Genomic DNA, 18,967 nt, shown 5'->3' with positions numbered 1-18,967 from the left:
TATACATATATTAGCCATACATATATTCAGGCAAATCAAGGTGCACCCAACATGAATGCCAGTCATTTTGTGAGATACCTGAAGCATATTAAGCCTGAGAGTTACTGACACTGCTCCACTTCCTATTCCGGCGTGCTTCGCATTGATTTGCTACCAAAATGAGGGACCTTGCGGTTAAATAGGTTAAATCGCGGTGAAGTCAATTAAATTTGTGTCGCAAAGTGACTAAACTAAAGGCATGCACATCCTGTCTTGAGACTTTATCGATTAAAAAATATATAATAAATAAATAAGGGAGCAGCATTCTGGTGTGTGGATTTCTTTTCTCACGAAGTCATGAGGGGGACCTGAAATTAGTCATCCCTTTAAGAGTCCTAGCTGCTTAGTTAGTTAGACACCCTTCTAAGAGCACCAGACGGAAGTCCATGCATCCGAAGTGCTCTCTGACAAAAAGTCATGTCGATTTGTCTAATGTGAACCATTTATCGTTGTCCAAAGCAACCACCAATCAACCAACGGATAGATATGGTGTTTGGCTTAAAAACATGGCTTGATTCTGGATCCCCATCTTGCAATTAGTTATTAAATTCTGGGGAATTACGTGACTGTGAGGGGGATAGGCGCTGCTTTATGGAGGCCTTTTGTGTTTTTTGTGTGCCAGTTGACTGTCTTTTTAAAGCTTTTTTTTCCTTTCGTCCTACATGTCTGGCACGGGCCCCATGCTTTGAGGGAACTGTGTGTGTGTGTGTGTGTGTGTGTGTGTGTGTGTGTGTGTGTGTGTCTAGGTCAAGCAGCTGGTTGCTAAGGAGTTGGCGTGCAGGCTAACACGGGGGGTTGGGGGTTGTATGTGTGGGGGAAAGTGACAAAGCAGCCTTTCATTCAACCATGTCTTTCCCCTCTCTCTTCTCTCTCCTTCTCTTTCCCCATATCTCTCTGCCTGTCCTCCCTCTGTCTCCCTCCCCTTTAATAGCTTTCTTGCTCTCTCACTATGTCCGTCTCAACTTTTTCCCTGTCCATCTCTTTCTGTCCCTCTCCTTCCTCTGCCTCTGACCTCCCCCCACCTCTCAGCTGTCCTGGTCAGTGTATTTTCGGTGCAGACCCCCCCCCCCCCCCCCCCCCCCCTCCTGTTCTTTATTTAAATATAGCTGCTCTGGCTTTGAACCCATTGAATTCTTCCTTGCGCGAGTGGGGAAACTTTTAGTTTCTCTTTACTTTCTCCCTCCTTACTCCCCTATCTCTCTTTCTCCTTCTCCTTTCACTCTTATCTCTCTCCTCCCTCTACATCGTTGTCTATCCTCTCATCCCTTGTCTGTGTCTCTCTGTCTCTATCGTGTTCACCCCACCCCCTGTGTCGTTCTCTATCCCCCACTGTCCTCCTCTGCTCTCCCCTCCCTCCCTACCTCTCCCTGACTCAACTCTTGTCCTGTGGCGTGTGGATGGCAGCCGTGCAGTGCTCCTTCAGGCCAGCCTTGTCAACTCTAGCCAACTTTCCGGATCTTTTCCACGGTGCAGCGTTTTTTTTAGCAGGCCCCGGCTGGCATGCTGTGCTCCAGACGATTGGTGAATAGTGCATGTGTTGAGTAAAGGTTTTTGAAAGACGTCGTAACGAGAGCAGCAGCAGCTCTACTGTAGCCATAAGCTTTTCCCCTAAGCCTAGCTATAGGACGTTAGGGGAGCCTTATAAATGACAGTGTGGTTCATACTTGTGGTAGCTCCCAGGGGGCATGCCGTCCAAGTGTCTGTGGCTAATAGTAATCACATAAACCACTAGACTGATGCGCACGCTGTCAGTAGGACAAGTAAAGTGAGTGGATCTCTTCATTTGTCTAAAATGATGGACCAAAATGGTAATGGACCCGTGAAGTTCGTTCCGAGGTCTGATTGCTTTCGACATTTTCTTGGACCCAAACCCTAAATGAACCTGTGCGTGCAATTTGTTCAGAGATCTGAATTGATATAACAGAATCTAGGCTAATCGAAATCCATTGTGGAATAGCAGCTGTATGTGCTATGCACTGCAATAATCTGATCCTTGGCCGGGAGTGAATGTGCAATATTGTGAGAATATATATCTATATATATCTTTTGTTTTGTTTTGTGTGAATATCTATCTTTCACATTTTGTCAATTAATTCCCGCCGATTAACCGATTTGTCTGGTAAATGGTGCATTCATATAGCGCCTTTATCCAATGCGCTTTACAATGCATTGTGCATTACATTCACCCATTCACACACACACACACACATTCATACGCCAATGGCGACGGAAACCATGCAGGGCACCAACCAGCACATCAGGAGCAATTAGGGGTTCAGTGTCTTGCTCAAGGACACCTCGACACTAAGGCCCAATTCGTTTTTTAACCCTACCCCTCAGCCCTTGCCCCTTCCCCTTGTCCCTACATAATGAGTGTCAAGGGGTAGGGAGATAAATCATCCCCCTAGGAATTGGAACGTCCCTAAATATTGAACATCCCTTGTAGATATTGATATACAACCTGTTCTCAGAAAATAGCTGATCTATTCTGCAAGCTCACTACAGGCCAGTGGTCCCCAAACTTTGATGGCATTTCTGTCTCTAGGACCCCCAATTTATATTGTAATATCAATGTTAATTAACTCTGAGAGTGTACAAACTATCATTTAGCCCATAACCCACTTTGGAAACTACTTTCCATTTGATTTAAGCTGTAGAGATGGAACGTAAATATAACATTGCTGTGGTTATGATGAAATAAATATATTGTAATTTTGTCTCATGTTGGTAGCCCACCATGCAGAATGTAATAAAGCTAGATATAGCTCATTCTGACACCTGCTCAACAGTTGTACCTGATTAATTGATTATTGTATTAACAGTTTGTATAGCATGGGTACAGATATAGGGTTAGAAAAAGGAAAAACAATTTACAGTATAGAAAGAAGGGGCTGTGGTCACTGGTCATTGTTTTTAATATCATTAAGAACAGAGTAACTTTCTATCAATGAAAATGCCATCGTGATTCATCTCCATCCAATGTACAGTCTGCACAGCAGCTTGCAATCTGTTTCCATAGCTGGTTTGCCTGGGGGAAAAAACACCATTGCTAATTAGTTCTGTAAGTTTTGCAACTTGTGGGGATTAACTTAACATTGGTCATGATAAAACCATAGCTATCACTGCAGCGACAGCGTTATGTAGGTACAGTAGGCTATTTCACGGCTTTTAAGAGCTCCAAAACTGCAGAATGTTGACATATCGTGGTCTGGGGGGTCGGACTGATGCCTGCTAATAAGCTAGCTTGCATCCGAGTTGTATCACCGGCGCACCGGCGATAAATAAAAAAGAATAAAGCGCCGATGCGGCGCCAAATGAATGGGTAACGTTGTATGAATGCAACGCCGTATCATATCGTTAGTTCACGTGAGGTAACGTTAACCTTTGCTAGAGATTGCGATATTTTTGGCGATGCAGATTGTTAATACATTCAAATAATATTGGTTATTATAATATTTTTCCATAATAAAGGACATAAAAGGCTTCTTACCTCGTCCGCCTTTCAGCCCTCAGTGATGTTGCTCCGTTTGAAGTCCCGTCGAGATATCCCTTCAAACGAAGGGGATTCTACCCCTCGCCCTCGGCCCTACCCCTCGATCCAAAGACAATCGAGATAACCCTTCCCCCTCACGTGAACGCGCATAAGCAAGGGCAAGGGCTAAGGCCCAGGGAGGAATTGGGATTGAGCCTATCTCTGGGTTCGAACTGGCACCCTTGCGGTTACCATCCGGCCTCTCTACCCCTGAGCCTCCGCCACCCCTGGCCAAAATGAATTCCACCCTGGTGTCATTAATATGACATCAGTATGATGGCAGAGATCCATTATTAGACCCCATCTTGTGAATGAATGACAACTGATGAGTGTTTGTGGTAATTTACCCTTTTCTGTGACATTGTATCTGTGGGGGATTTGATTACCACAGAAGAGGTGTGTCGCGCTGCCTTCTTTTCTATCTCTCTCTCTCTCTCTCAAATGGTGTCATCTATGTTGAAGTCTTGGATCTATTAATACTGCCCTAAAGATAAACTGCATATTGTATGCTTAAAGGACCTCTTCACCACTTTTCAACCTGTCCTCATGTAATTGGTCCTCACTAATTTTCATGATAAATATATGACCAGTTCTTTTCCTACTCGGTCTGTGTGTCATAGGATTGCTGTGGGCAGTTCAGAAAGCCATCTACCAGTGACATCGATGGGGAATCCCAGCTAATATAAACTATTATTAACTATTCCTGAAAATGCTATAATGGAAGACATCGTTCTCCCGATAATAAAAATCTAGAAATCTAATTTAAAAAACGAAATCAACTGTGTGTATTGTATGACCATTAGACTGGCTTTTTCTCTTTTAACCCTGCTCCAGTCAAAAACTCAAAATCTGCCTGCACTTTTACTATAATAACTCTGCATGTACACAATATTGACCAATTAGATGATGGCTCATGGACAGAACAACACTGCATTACAGGAATATATTCATTTATTTATTCTTCTGTTGTCCGTCTGTAAGCAGGACCAGAGCACGTACCCTACCGGACCCCACGGGCCAGGCTCGGCAAACCCCATGGCCAACCAGCCAGGGGGCAACGCCATGGCGGGTAATCACGGCAACGCAGCCTACCTGGCGGCGGCGCTGAAACAGCAACAACATCAACAGCAGCAGCAGCAGCAACAACATCAGCAGCAACAGATGCAGTTGTTGGAACAGCAGAAGCAGTACCTAATGGGACAGAGGCAGCAGCAGATGATGGCGGAACAGGTACGGCGCAACCACTCCATACATTTTCACTTGTACAACCTAGCATTGCATCCGATCGCTATTCTGATGGGGAATGTCATTTGCAGTAAATGGCGACTACAATCCCATCTACAACAAGCTCCCATCGCAATGCAACACGTGAGCCTGTAGATGGATCAGCTATTTTCAGCACATTTGGTATCGAGGGGAAACGAGAGCAGACCAAGTACAGAACCGACCGAATTTTGTAAGAATATAGGGGGTTTCATGATTCTGAATTAACCCATTCTGACCGGGCACCCATTTTGGTGTCAGCATCATGTTATGCTTTAGCTATTGAAAAATAGCAGATCTACAAGCTCATATCGCGCCACCGAGTGGCGCGATACGAGCTTGTAGGTCTGCTATTTTTTGAAAAATCGAAGAACGACTGACATTTTTTAGAATCTGATCTCAGGTCAGAATGGGTTCATCAGGACCAGTGTGTGTCCGGCGGAAACCTCGTATGAATCTGATCTCAGGTCAGAATGGGTTAATTCCAAGCATTAGTTTTGCACGAAAAACATGTGATGTGCCCGAGGTCGGTACATTTGTGCAAGTTCCTATGGCCGAATTTAGCCGAAGGAGTGTTTTTTTTTCGTGCAAAACTAAGGCTTGCAATGGATTCAGAATCATGAAAAACATCAATCAAGACATTTTCGAAATGTTGCCTTTATATAGGTTGTTAATGGAACCCCCTTATTATGCTAATTGCCCAAACTATGCAAGTTGGCATCCAGCAGTTTCTAAATGCTGGGGTGGGGACCAATCCTCAACATTTCTAACATAAGACTTTAGGGTACTCAAAATGTCCAGGTTCACATTCTGGCAGATAACAGTGGAGAGTGAAAGTGAATAGTCATACCCCTGAATGTTCTCAGATCTCACTTTGAGAACCACTGGCTGACCTACAGTATATAAACCATGGTTGTAGTGTGCGTCTACACATTACTACATTACACTCACGCCTGACTGCAAGGACTTAACTGAGTTCTCATAGTATGACTTCAGTTGTAAGTGCGTGCCTGGACCTGCATGTTCCCTGAGTCTGCACTATTTTGCATATGGCTTGATTCATTCATTCTTCTGCCTGTTCCTCCCCTTTCCATTTCTACTTATTCACTTTTGACACTAGAGGGAGCCACTTGTGCATAGAACCAAGTTTCACATATTTGTATTGTATTTTTTCTTCTTTTTAAGCTGCAGGCTTTCTAGTAAAAAAAGAAAATCTGCACAATTTACAATTTTCATATAATTAATCAGTTTTCTGTACAAATAAATGTGTGCGTTTTGTGTGTCCATCTCCTTCTCCAGGAGAAGCAGCGACAGCAACAAGAGCAGCAGCTCCAGCGACATCTGACCCGACCACCTCCACAGTACCAGGACCAAGCGGGCCAGGCAGCCAACCAGAACCCATTCCAACAGCAACAGGTCAACCAGTTCACCGGTAAGTGTATTGTCCATTGCAGTGGTTCCCAAACGTTTTCATGCCAAGGACCCCCAAATTGACACTAATTAGCCCGCGGACGCCAAATACATATAATAGTTGTGAACCACTGACATAGAAACATAGGTTTTTCAGAAAACTGTCATGATTTAGAAGACATTTGTAGAATCGTCGTCAGTTCTAAATGCATAACGTAAAATTAAGAATACATAACAAACATAGATCAGTATTTCATTTCTGTTTGGCTTTTAGGCTTCGTAAACAAAAATCGCACTGGGTAGATATGACCAATAACTTATACCTAAGATAAACAAATATTATGTATGCAAGGCACATAACACGTTATGTAATAACTAGGGCTGTTAAATGATTAAAAAAAATTATCAGATTAATCACAGCTTCAAAATGAATTTAATCATGATTAATCACCATTCGAACTATGTCCAAAATATGCCATGTTTTCCTGTATATTGTTGTGGAAATGGAAAGATAAATGACAGAAAGCCGATATGCATTTTTTAACATACCCATCTAGTATTCTGTTTATTTAACAAATCAACAAATAACAATGTTATTCTTCTTATAACACAGAGAGGAACAGAACTTGAACTGTTTGCATGGGGGTTTGTAACAGTACTCAATCAACTGTCTCTGAATCTAGCCTACACTAGGCACTGTGGTTCATCCATATAACATTTTCTTAAATAATAAACTATATGCTCTCAGGCAGACAAAAAAGAGGAGCTCCCTTACTTTGACGCATGAGCATCAATATAAATAAGATTAAGGCAAACATTGGAACATTCTTTCTGTAACAGTACAGTATTTTAACTTTTTTTTTAAATCAAACCAAAAGAACATGGCCATCACAACATGGCCTACTCATGCTTCAGCCAGTTGCTCAGGCACACCAACTTGTCCACATCTTCTGAGAGCAAGGCTGCCCTTTTCTTGTTCACAATGTGACCTGCAACCGAGAAGAGCCTCTCACATGGGACTGAGGTTGCAGGAGTGGCTAGATATTTGCGAGCCAGCGGGGCCAGCTTGGCATGAGCTCCTGCATGAGATGCCCACCACTGCAAGGGGCATTTCTCCGTGCTAATGTTTATTTCGAATATGCCAATAAAACAGAAACAATTCTAAGCATATCCGGAAAGTAGATTAACGTTTAATATTCATTTGATAAAATTAATTTCAGGCTACAATGAATGGGCACATTATGATGAGTGAAGACAGGCTTACCGGCAGGGCTCCAGAACGGTCTCCAGTTTCTTGAGTTTGTCCCATTCTGCGTCCGTCAGCATAGCAAGTTTATGGTTCTGTTGATCCAGGGTTGCGATTACAGGTGCTTTGTTGCGGACGAGGCACGTGACCATTTCCAACGTGGAATTCCAACGCGTTGATACGTCCTGGACAAGGGCCTCCTCCTTCGATCCGAGTGACAGTTGCTCTTTAGTTAGCTCTGCTGCGTTTGCTGGGCTGTGCTTGAAGTGGCCAACAATTTTGCGACACTTGGCTAACGTGCCGACAAATGCGCTGTCAGCGAGACTCACGGTGATGCTTCTCTGTATGATGTGAGCGGTACAGGGAATGTGATCGTACGGTAGAATGCGAGCCGCAGCAATCGTATTGCGTGAACTGTCAGTCCCTATGGTTGTAACCTTTTTTTTCAATTTCCCACTTGCGTGCTACAGTTTGGAACTGCTCTGCACATGCCTCCGCAAAGTGACGTTCTTCTGTTTTCATTATAGTTAGTGCAAAAGACTGCAAATTTTTTTTATGTGCAGTTACTCCCAGGTAATTTGTATTACTCACTGACGTCCAGTGGTCTCCTGTCAGGGCGACAGATTCCGCTTGAGCTGTACCCTCTTTTTTCTTTTTTTCGGTTGCATACAGCTCGTGGACTCTAGTCATTATTGTGGCTCTTGCTGGTGGTGTGTAGGATGTGTCGAGGGTCGCAACTTTCAAAACATTAGCGAGGCCCTTGTCTTCAACAATGCTAATCGGTCTACAGTCCATTGCAACCCATTTTACAATTGTGTTGGTTAATTTATCGGAGGTGGACTTGCTTAGTGCCCTGTATTCATTCAGGTTGGTCTGACGCAAGCCATCCGAAGCTGCCCCAACAAATGCATGTTTAGCGTTGATATGGTACTTTAAGCTTGAACAGCTTCGGTGAAAAATCATCTGCTTAGAGCAATGCGTGCAAATGACTGCTTGCTTATTTATTGTTCCATCTTTGTTCTTTGCAAACACAACCATCCATAGGCCCGACCTTTTCTTCTTGCTCCATGTTGTTGTGTTTACTGTTTAGACCACCCGCCTTCCACTGCAGAACTAGTGACGCGGTGGGTTGAGTCAGTGAATGGAATTATGGGATTTTAGCGCGTCAAGACTGCGCATGCGTTAATTGCGTTAAATATTTTAACGCAATTGATTAATGCCATTAACGCGTTATTTTTGACAGCCTTAGTAATAACTGACGGAATAGTGGAAATGGCAGATCTACAAGCTCACAATGTGTTGTGAACTTGTAGATCTGTTATTCCACTATGTTGTTCTTGTGATGCTCAGGACAGCCGTTTCATTGTTGGTCTGAATAAATATAGCGTTGCTACACCACTGTACATTTTGCTTACCACTAATTTGAATGGCAAATTAGTGCTAATGTCATAAGGGGCCTCTGGTTTCAGTGAACCTGTTAATTTGTGCTTGAGGCCTCTCTCTCTGCACCATAGGAACGTAATAATTTTCATTTTATGTAAGACCATTGCACAGAGCATTTTAGACTTGGCTAGTCACCCCTTTTGGAGAGAAATGTACCTGCGTGCATATTTCAGGTTGTAGGTTCTGACTACAGGCCAAAACTTAACTTTACTTGTGTCATCTAGTTTCTTTGTCAACAATTTTTATGTTTTCAGTGCATTTCTTCTGGTAAATTTATATAGCACTTTTTATCCAAAGCGCTTTACATAGATTGTGCATTACATTCATCCATTCACTCACACACACATTCATACACCGATGGCGGAGGAAACCATGCAAGGCACCAACCTGCACATCGGGAGCAATTAGGTGTTCAGAGTCTTGCTTAAGGACACTAACTCTGGGGGACCTGGGATCGAACTGGGAACCTCAAGGAACTTCCGTCTGCTCTACCGGCCACTCTGAGCCAGTAATGGTCTTGTAGCATATCAACTTGTCTTAAAGGCGCAGTGAAATGAAAAAGACGTTTTTCACACTTTTAGACCATATCCGTGGTCATCATATGGGCATACCTAACAATGGATGCCAAAAAAATGTGAAAATTCTCATTTCTGTGTGTTTTTATATCAAAGGTCCATAAAAACGATTGTATTATTTATTTATTAAAACGAAAACGTGCTGCGTGATGACGTGTAGAGATACACATCGATAAAAGCCAATAACAATGAAGCTCACCCGTTTAATTCCCCATATTTGCGCATCCGTCCAACACGGCTGCCACTGATTACAGAATACTCCGTTTTTATTTCCATTCAAGATAACATCCAGACAGTCTATTACTCGGTTTAAACTCAATCATCACGCTAAAATATGTATCTGAAAACATTATAGGGTAGAAATAAGCCACATAACAGTAAACTGGTACAGCTGGCCAACCATCTGATTTATAAACAAACACATACCACGCTGTTGCGCATAGCATAGCTACCGTCCCATCGCCTGAAGGGATGCGACGCTCTGATTGGTTCAGAAACTTCAGACCGGTGTTTCATGTTGAAACACCATTTTCATGTTGTTCACCATTTCCGTTTCACTACACCTTTAACCTTCTCTTTAATTTCCCAGGCTCTTCTCAAGCAATGGGTAACGTCGGCTCCATGGGAGGCTCCGCGCCTGGAGGCCAGCGTATGTTCCCTCAGAACCAGGGCATGATGGGAATGAACATGGGCCAGAGTGGGGGGCCGGCGAGCGGCGTTGCCCCGCCTCCAGCCGCCAGCCAATCCGATATGAGCCTTCCACCCTGCGGAGGTGGTGGCGGTATGGACGTTCAGCAGGTCCTCTACAGCAACATGAACATGCACCCCTCTCACCCAAACCACCCCTCGCATCCCTCCCAGCAGGGTGGCATGCAGAGGCAGCCTGTGGGCCCCATGAGTGCCAGCTACAGACAGAACCTCCTGGCTCAGCAACAGCAGCACCTCAAAAACCAACCCAATGCTGCTCTCTTGAAGCAACAGCAGCTTGCCGCAGCCGCTCGGCTCCCTGGCTCCATGCCAAACTCTATAGGAGCTAACATGCCCAACTCCATGTCTAGTGCAATGTCTGGTAGCATGCAGAACCCACAGAGCCAAGCCTGGCAGCAACAGCATCAAGGCATTCAGCAGGCCCATGGTGCCCAGCCCCCCTCCAGTAATGGAGGCATGCCCCCTAACGCCTTCGCCAACCCCAATGCCTTCCACATGCAGCAACAGTCACAGACCCGCATGCCCAAGCTTCCGTCAGGCGGTGGTGCCCCCTTTGGTGCCAACCCCAACCTCCGTCCCATGGCCGCTATGAACCAGCAGATGATGCAAGCCAACATGGCTGCTGCCCAGCAGAGAGCGCCACCTAACCCACAGTCCCTGGGCCAGCCGTTGCCCAACCAGCAGCAACAGGCTCAGCCGCAGCAAGCCGCCCAGAATCAGGCTGTTCTACCTGACCTCGGGACATTTGGACAGCTACAGGGCAACAGTCGCCAGGGGCTACAGTGTAACCAAGGTTACCAGCTCAGTCGGACTGCCAGTCAGCCGCAGCAGCAGTTATCGTTCGGCTACAACCCGTCACCAGGGGCTGGCGCTCTGGCTAACTTCCCCGGAGAGAGCGACCTGGACTCTTTACTAAAGGGCCAGAGCACTCAGGAATGGATGGACGATCTGGATGAGCTGCTAGCCAGCCACCACTGAACAGTCTCAACTGGGTGTGTAACTGTTACCTGCTCTGTTTAAACCCTATTGGGTTGGGAATGCACGCATGAGTGGAAAGGGTGCGTCTCAGATTTGGAGGTGTTGGAAGTGGTCCACACTCTGGTTTATTATAAAAGCAGTGATATTGAAAACTTGGATTTGGGCTTTGTCTTAGCCCAGAACAGCCTTGGATTTCAGGCACTGTTTCAGCTCTGTTAATATTGTTTATAAAATACAGAGAGATGACCTTACGTAGAAACATTAGAGAAGCATCTAATGTATAAATGAAAGTTTATAATGAGATACTCCAAACCAATTCCCAATCCATTGCAATGCAATGACGGAATAATGAGGGCCATGATGAGATGACACACTGGCACCAATCAAAGACAGTCCAGTCACTGTTGGAGCTTTATATAGAAGTATATATACAAGCCTGTGTGATGATGAGACAGAAGCTAGACTTAAGACTACTACTGAATCTGTGTCTCAGTTCGAAACCACTGTTTCCTGCTCTGCAACCCTGCCCAGGGCTGGATACCGCAAACCTACACCCCCTATCAGGAACACATCCATTTTGGGCATTTCTGTCAATTATAAATTGTCCCCCCCTGATACCCTGCCCTAAAGAGAGGGGTGGAAGAGAAAAGGCACGCAGACACTATAAGAACCCTCCCAATCTAATCCACTAAAATATTACTCTAAAGTCTCATATCTCAATTTCCCCAGACCTTATTCTCTGTCTTATTGTAGGGATAACACACTACTTGAGTCCCCCAGACGGGTCCACCTATAGACGGGGGGTGCTAATGTAAAACCAAACGGTTACTTTCCCCAGTCTGCTTTGTCTGGCGTTAAAAAAGACTAAGTGAGCAGCGTTGTCTGAGCGAGGTGGCAGGGCTCTGCATTCCGCTGCTTTTACTAATGGGTGGTGATACAGTAGGAGCACAATGAAGGTATTGTAAGCACTCTCCAAACAAACTGTCATCTCAACAAGCCAGTGACACGCACATGCACGCACACACATACACACAGAGGGAACTTGTCCACGAACATGGCCACTGTTTACTGTTCATATGTTAATGATAGACACTGTAAAACAGTTTAAAACACTGGCAGCATAATGTCAGTTTTTAAATTATTATTTTATTTTTTGTCAACGGTTATGGTTGTGTGGGTCCATCCAGCAGTTAAACCAGGGTGGCGTTATCTTTGGCATATCTTTCTTTTAATACAGAACCACAGTGACAAATCATCAATCAAGGCATAATAAGAATTCATCATGGGTTTCTTTAATAGTTTTTGCCACACAGGGAACATTGCAAATATGTTCCTCTGTTCCTGTTGGCTTTCATTGTTTAAAGGTAAAGATTATCACCAGATTATTTACTGGTGAAGAGAGGAATTGTCTACTGTGCTTTAATTTGTTCATACAATAATGTATGCATTTATTTTGTGCTGAATTAATAATGCACATGTGCTATTGCTGAGACCACACGGCAGTCATCGTGTCCCAATATCAAAACACAGGATGAGTAGTTTCACATTACTCTGCTCCTGTTAGGCTCATTTGAAGGTGAAGATTATAACCAGATTATATCTGGTGAAGAGAAATTATGTCTACTGTACCTTAATTTGTTTAATCAATAATGTATGCATTTGTTTTTACAAAAGTTGTAATGATGCATAACTGCTATTGCTAAGACAGTTTTGGGCTGGTTTAATTATTTTTTTTTCTTTTTTTGCAATCCATTTATGCCATTCTGCTGCCATAACCATTCTGTTGCCATAGCTTCGAGCATACAGCCAAACACGAAGATTGGGGACTTTTTTGTGTGTTCTTATAGGGGGATCTGTGTAAATTTATATAAATATATTTTTTTGTATGTATGCCTTTCCTAATGTTGTGGAGGAGATAGATCTTATTTTTATATATTGCATTGGATTTTTGTAAGTATTTTATACTTTTGATATCGTTCTCTGTAAAACAAGAGTATTATGTAAATATAGTTCCGTAGAAACTGTTTTTGTCTCCATTTGTCTCTGTTTGGGGTAATTCTTCGAAAGTGTGTGTGTCTCTATCAGGTCAACTTACACACGTTCCCATTTAACTGACGGACACTGTAGGATTAGTCCAGACTTCGCCAAGTAGTCCGCATGGACTCCAAATGTAGTCGGATGACCGAATATAAATCAAGATAACATTAAGTATCCAAGAAAGAAGCAACCTGTTTGCCTAGTGTCTATGCTTTCTGTGCCCCAGTTTGCACCAACCAGATGGTGCATGATTTATACTTAAAGAGTGACATCACTGTATCTGATATAGTTTTACGTGCTACCACATGGTGTGTATAATAGAACTCCATTTGCGGTGTTGTGCATACATATCGAAATGGTCAGCCCTACCAGTTTGCTGGTCTTCCTGAAGACCAGACCGAGAAGCAGGGGTGACTTTGTGCTGGAAGAGCCTGCCACTTATTATTCGAACTGCCTTGGACCAGACAGTGGCCTTGTGGTCAGTGTCTGCCCTGCAACTGGGAGGTCAGGGGTTCGATCCCCGGTCGGGTCATAGCAAAGACTAAAAATGGTACCCAATGCCTCCCTGCTTGGCACTCTGCATCAATGGGTTGGATTGGGGGTCAAATCAACTAATGTTTCCTGAGCACGGCGCAAGCTGCATGTCTGTATGTGACAAGAGATTTGTCTTGGTTAAGAGTTATTTTGTCACCCCACAATCTGTGCATCGTGTTGACCACTAGCCTCGGTACCCAGGCTTTTGTTGACGTGGCATAAAGTAACTTGTAGCTACCAAGTTACTTTATGCAAACGTACAACAGGGCCAGTCATCATTGGGCTTCATATTCCCACGTAGTGGAAAGGGGAAACAAAATGTGTATTAGAAAGGAAGGTATCAGGAAGTATCATGTTAAAGGATTTTTTGCACAAGCAGAGTAGTGTTGCATGTTGTACAGACAACGGAGAGATGCACCTTGAACACATTGTGTGTTTGGCAGCTGTGTCTGTCTTGGGAGTTTTGGAGCAAGGTAAGACTGTTTACTAATGACTAAACCTGTATAGTAGTGCATTGGTTTATTGTTTTATTTGCAATGTAGTGGATGATACAGAGACAACCTGCATAACTAAATTTGTAAGACGAAATCCCTCAATGTCATACATTGATGATATCATTGGATCAAGACTATCATAATGTATTTGATAGATTTTTGCATATAATATGATAGGTAAAAGTCAGACTCGATAGAATTAATCTATATTAATCTATGTTCCAAGGCTAGCATTGACAGTTCAATATTTAGAACCAACCCAGAGAAAGATTCTGGATATTGTGTACTGTAAATGATTGACTCTGAAGATGCTGGAACATTTGCAGTGTCATGCTTGCTGTTTTCATTTAATGATTATGTGCTCCAGTGCTTTTCTCTGGAATAGTACTCCTACTGGTTGAAGTGTGTGTTGATAACGTATTTGTACTATTATGTAGTAGCTACTTAATCATGTGCATCTGTGTGCTATGCAAAGTAAACTAACTTTGTTTTTAGCCTATTTTTCCTTGCAGGTCATCTATGCCAGGAGAAAGTATTCTGTATTTCCACCTTCCACTTCAGGATGTCCTGATTTTGAGAGGGTCTTCAGAGCCCAGTTAGTATTCTAGTCTGCCATCCTGTAAATGTACACAATCCATTTTTTGATAATCTATTTTCTAAATCTTTGTTCTTATATTCTTTGCCAATGTTTGACCAGTTGTTATAGTTGTTAATTTTCAAATGTGTGTGTTTTTTTGCAGGTGTTTGTCCACCTTACTAAATCAATATATTTCTGTCTTCAGAGCTAACTGTTCCGAATACTTCCCCATCTTCATCACTGTTCTATGGATGTCTGGTCTGTTTTTCCATCAAGGTAATGTGCCACAGAGTCCTTTCTTTTAATAACACTGACCATTTACTGTCACTATATAACTCTATGTAACTATATACTCAACCTTACTCCACCCATTTCCTTTAAAAAATATATATATTTTATATATATTAAAAAAAAAATATATATATATATATATATATATATATCTTTATTGATAGAGTAAGTGGAGACAGACGAGAGAGATGGGGAGTGACATACAGCAACGTTTGTCAGGAATGCATTAAGAGCCTAGCTGCCTTTAACCTACCTTCATATAGCTCATCCTCGATAACACGCATTATAAGCCATTTCTGTGTCTCAAAGGAGGTCTGTGGACAAGTTCTGAAACCTGCCTACTAGTGACCTCATCAGATTTCAATAATATTTTGTGTTAATGCAAGAACAATGGCTTCTATTTTAGCATGCCAACAGAGAAAGACTGTTGGCACAGGCAGAGAAATTCCACCTGTGTCAGAGTGAAGATTTCTTCACTCTGACACAGGTGGAATTTGAATCCAATTGGCTGATAACAGGATCAAAGGGAAAACACTAAATGCGTGGTCCACAGTATCACCCTTAACAGTTAATCAATATTAACCCTAGAACACTAAACACGGTCACCCAGACAGTTCTATCTTTGTAATTTTCATGTTGCTGAGGTGGGTGGGTCTTACTCTTTCAGTACCTTCATGATGCTCAGTGACATCATAAAAGGTAGGTTTGTTTCCCTGCCCACATCCCTGTCCGGGTGAATTTCATCCGTGTTTAGTGATAATCCGGCAGCCACGCTTGTGGGGTGGGAAATTTTGGTATATTATTTTTTATTGGCCTAAAATATTGTCTATATATATACATTGATGAATCCACTTGCAGACCGGCTGTTAGTATTGAGCTCTTTTTTTGTATAGGGGTTTCTTGTGACCCTACCATTAACAGCCAATATAAGGCAAAAATGTCAAACTTTCCTTATCCTTTAAGTAGCTATGTGACATGTCAAATTAGGGGGTTTTCATGATTCTGAATTCATTCCAAGCATTAGTTTTGCACAAACACTCCCTGTGCTAAAAATGGCCATCGTTTAGCCATCGTGATAAATGTGATGAGGTCAGCACATTTTTTGCACATTTGGGCAAGTGGCTATGGCTGTTTTGAGCCCAAGGAGTGTACCTCAAGTTGCCATGTATACATGTGTACATCAATATATTTTGATGAGAAATATTTGTATGGAATATTTTACATTGGGTAAAACAGTTTAGTAATGGTGTGACAAAAAGGATGTTTAGTGTTCTAGGGTTAAACCATGCTGTTGTTTGCTTCAATTCCAGGCATCTCCTCCTTCTTTGGACTTCTGTATTTATATGGACGGCTCCTTTACTTCAATGGTTATTCTCAGTCTGCACATGGCCGGTACGGGTCTATCTGTGTGTATTCTGATGTGATGGATGCTAGACTTGCCCTTCTGGTAAAGAAGGATGTGGTCATGTATATGTCTGATCTGTGAAACTAATATCTACATGCTATGACCGATTCACAAACAGCCTGGCATGAGATGGATAGAGTCCCCACCACACTCACAAACTTTTGCCCCAGCTCGGTTTATTCTTAACAAACTAACTTATTTTTCCTTTGCACTGTCAAAGTCTACACAGTATGTTGGAGTGTAGGTATCAGTGGCTTAGCCCAGGGAAAACGCCTTGCACCTTGGGCTCTATTGATCATAGCTGCACACCCTTATCACTCATTTGTCCTCTATTAGTAGTATGTACAGAAGGGAGTTCCAACCGCGCCTCTAGCCTATGGCAGGCCAGTCTGGTGCAGCTCAGAGGCAGGACAGGTTACATGAGAAAAGAAGGCACTGGAGCAGCTCAGACAATTTATTAACGGGGTACAAGTAATAAGTTACATCTTCGTCAGGTCAGGGAAATATTGTACTTTTGACTCCACTACATTTCTAGGAAGGGAAAAGGTATTATAATATAATATATATAATAATAATATATAATATTTCAATTTTTACTCATGCAAGTGTGTAGCCTTGATTGTGTACGTTCACTCCATTCCTCTAATTCTTCATGCCGATAATTATCATAAAAAGTTGTATATATTGTATATGACAAATCTAACGAAAGACGATCCAGAGCATCCCTAGTTTTTGTATATCTATTTGCTATCACTGCAAGCTGTTGTTTATGTGTGTGTTTATGCTGTTATCTTGCAGGTGGCTTTTGAGGTTCAACTGCTTGCTTCTTGTGTAGATGACTTGAAATAACTTAAGCTTTGGTAGCCTACAACAAAGAACAAACCACACCAACCACATACGTGCAACTATGCTGCCGTATTAACACAGCAATAAGACCATGATTTAATCTGCTATATCTATCTATCTGACTCTCTCTCTCAATACGTGTCCCTCCCTGCAGTCTAGCCCCTCTGTATCTCAGTGCCAAGGTGTTGTGGACTCTGGTGGGGTTCTCCTCTCTGGGTGTTGTGTGCTCCCTGTGTCGCCTATACCTGGATCTGGACCTCATCCCGCTGCTCTGCAACTCCATGGGCCTAGTTGAGTCCTGATCTTTAAGGGCAGATTCACACTGAGTCCCTTTTTATTAGTGTGGTTGCCCGAATGGGCAACCAGACTCTTGTAACTGTGACACTTTATTATTTCACTGGAGTAGTCTTTATTTTGACGCTTTATACCTCCCACACTGTACGCTGTACGCACTTGAGCCATATGTCAAATTGACCGAAAAAATCGGGAATCGTGTGCTTGTATTTTGTTAAGAGAAATGTTGTATAGTTTAATTGATATGAATTTATTAGTGAATTAAATTTCCCTATTGACATGAATGGGAAAAGGCAAAAATTCACATTCAAGTATTCGTTCCTCGGAGACTGTAATCACTATAGTTACAAAACTTTTAGGGATAATTCAACATTATCCCTAAAATTATTTAACCCTAAAATGTTATCGGTCGGCCTCATGGTGGCGCTATAACAGCCCACTTTACCTTTTGGCTTATAACTCTTGAACCGTAGGTCGTAAAATCAAAATTCAAAACTGCAATGTGAAAGCATTGAATACAGTTGAATGAAGTGTACTCGGAAGAATCAAGGCCAATGTGAATCATGGCCAGCAGGGACCAGGCAATCGTAATCGGAAACAGTTTGAACTTTGAATTTTGTCCAAAACACACTTTTTGCTTTTCCTCCTACAGATTTTGTCCAAATCTCACAGAAATCGGCACACGTGATCTCTGGACCCATCCAATTAAAACTGAACTGCAGAATTTTTAAAGTGCGTATCGTTCGGCCGTAATCGTCTTCCGAAGTTAGTAGGAGGGGCCTATATCACAAAAAATGCCATAAATCACGAACGGAATGTCCAATCCAGACCACATTTCAATCGCATGTCCGGGGTGGTTCAATCAACCAAGTTCTAAAAGCATCCATAGGGGGCGCCGCAAATGCGAGAAATGTAACCGTTTGTCGCAAAAACATGAATTTCGGGGGTTAAATCCCCTCCGAATTACTTACGCATGATCTAAGGCGTGACTTGAAATTGTAATTGGCTGGCAATACTAGTGGGAGGGGCATATGTAAGCCACTGCGGCAACCACACACACACACAAACACTCTAGTTTGTGATGCCTTTGACAGATGTTTGTAGAAGTCGTTCAGTTATTGTTACATCATTTTGTAATTAACCTCTTAAGTCCTACATAATATATACACTTAGTCGCACAACAATGTTCAATTGTAAAAATGGCTGATCTACAAACTCACAACACAGCATTGTGAGGCTGTTTTTGAACATTTGTAAAGGATAATTTCACATGTTTCAAGTGATTAAAGGATGGA

The 18,967-nt window shown here is 42.7% G+C and overlaps 2 protein-coding genes across 4 annotated transcripts in view; both read left to right on the top strand.

Annotated features, from left to right (window-relative positions):
• Positions 1–13,218, top strand: part of maml1 (mastermind-like transcriptional coactivator 1) — a 29,255-nt gene extending 16,037 nt beyond the window's left edge. For 2 of the 3 annotated variants that reach the window (XM_083786058.1, XM_083786056.1), the window contains 3 exons: positions 4,553–4,801; positions 6,134–6,266; positions 10,098–13,218. In XM_083786058.1, the coding sequence (XP_083642184.1) occupies positions 4,553–4,801; positions 6,134–6,266; positions 10,098–11,194 (1,479 nt within the window). In that variant the 3' untranslated portion in view covers positions 11,195–13,218. The remainder of the gene's footprint in view (positions 1–4,552; positions 4,802–6,133; positions 6,267–10,097) is intronic. The other variant, XM_083786057.1, reaches the window with a different exon arrangement.
• A 940-nt stretch (positions 13,219–14,158) lies between these two features.
• On the top strand, positions 14,159–17,680 carry ltc4s (leukotriene C4 synthase; the record flags this gene model as incomplete). The annotated part of the gene is made up of 5 exons (XM_083786325.1): positions 14,159–14,238; positions 14,755–14,854; positions 15,042–15,112; positions 16,438–16,519; positions 17,533–17,680. Exons 1-5 carry the CDS (start codon positions 14,178–14,180, stop codon positions 17,678–17,680), a joined length of 462 nt encoding a protein of 153 aa, XP_083642451.1. The 5' UTR covers positions 14,159–14,177.
• Positions 17,681–18,967: the final 1,287 nt, after the last annotated feature.

Source organism: Protomyctophum parallelum (assembly GCF_964188405.1).
Source record: "Protomyctophum parallelum genome assembly, chromosome: 16".
Taxonomy (NCBI): domain Eukaryota; kingdom Metazoa; phylum Chordata; class Actinopteri; order Myctophiformes; family Myctophidae; genus Protomyctophum; species Protomyctophum parallelum.
The sequence above is the reverse complement of the archived record's forward strand: the minus strand, read 5'-3'. Positions and strand labels throughout refer to the sequence as shown.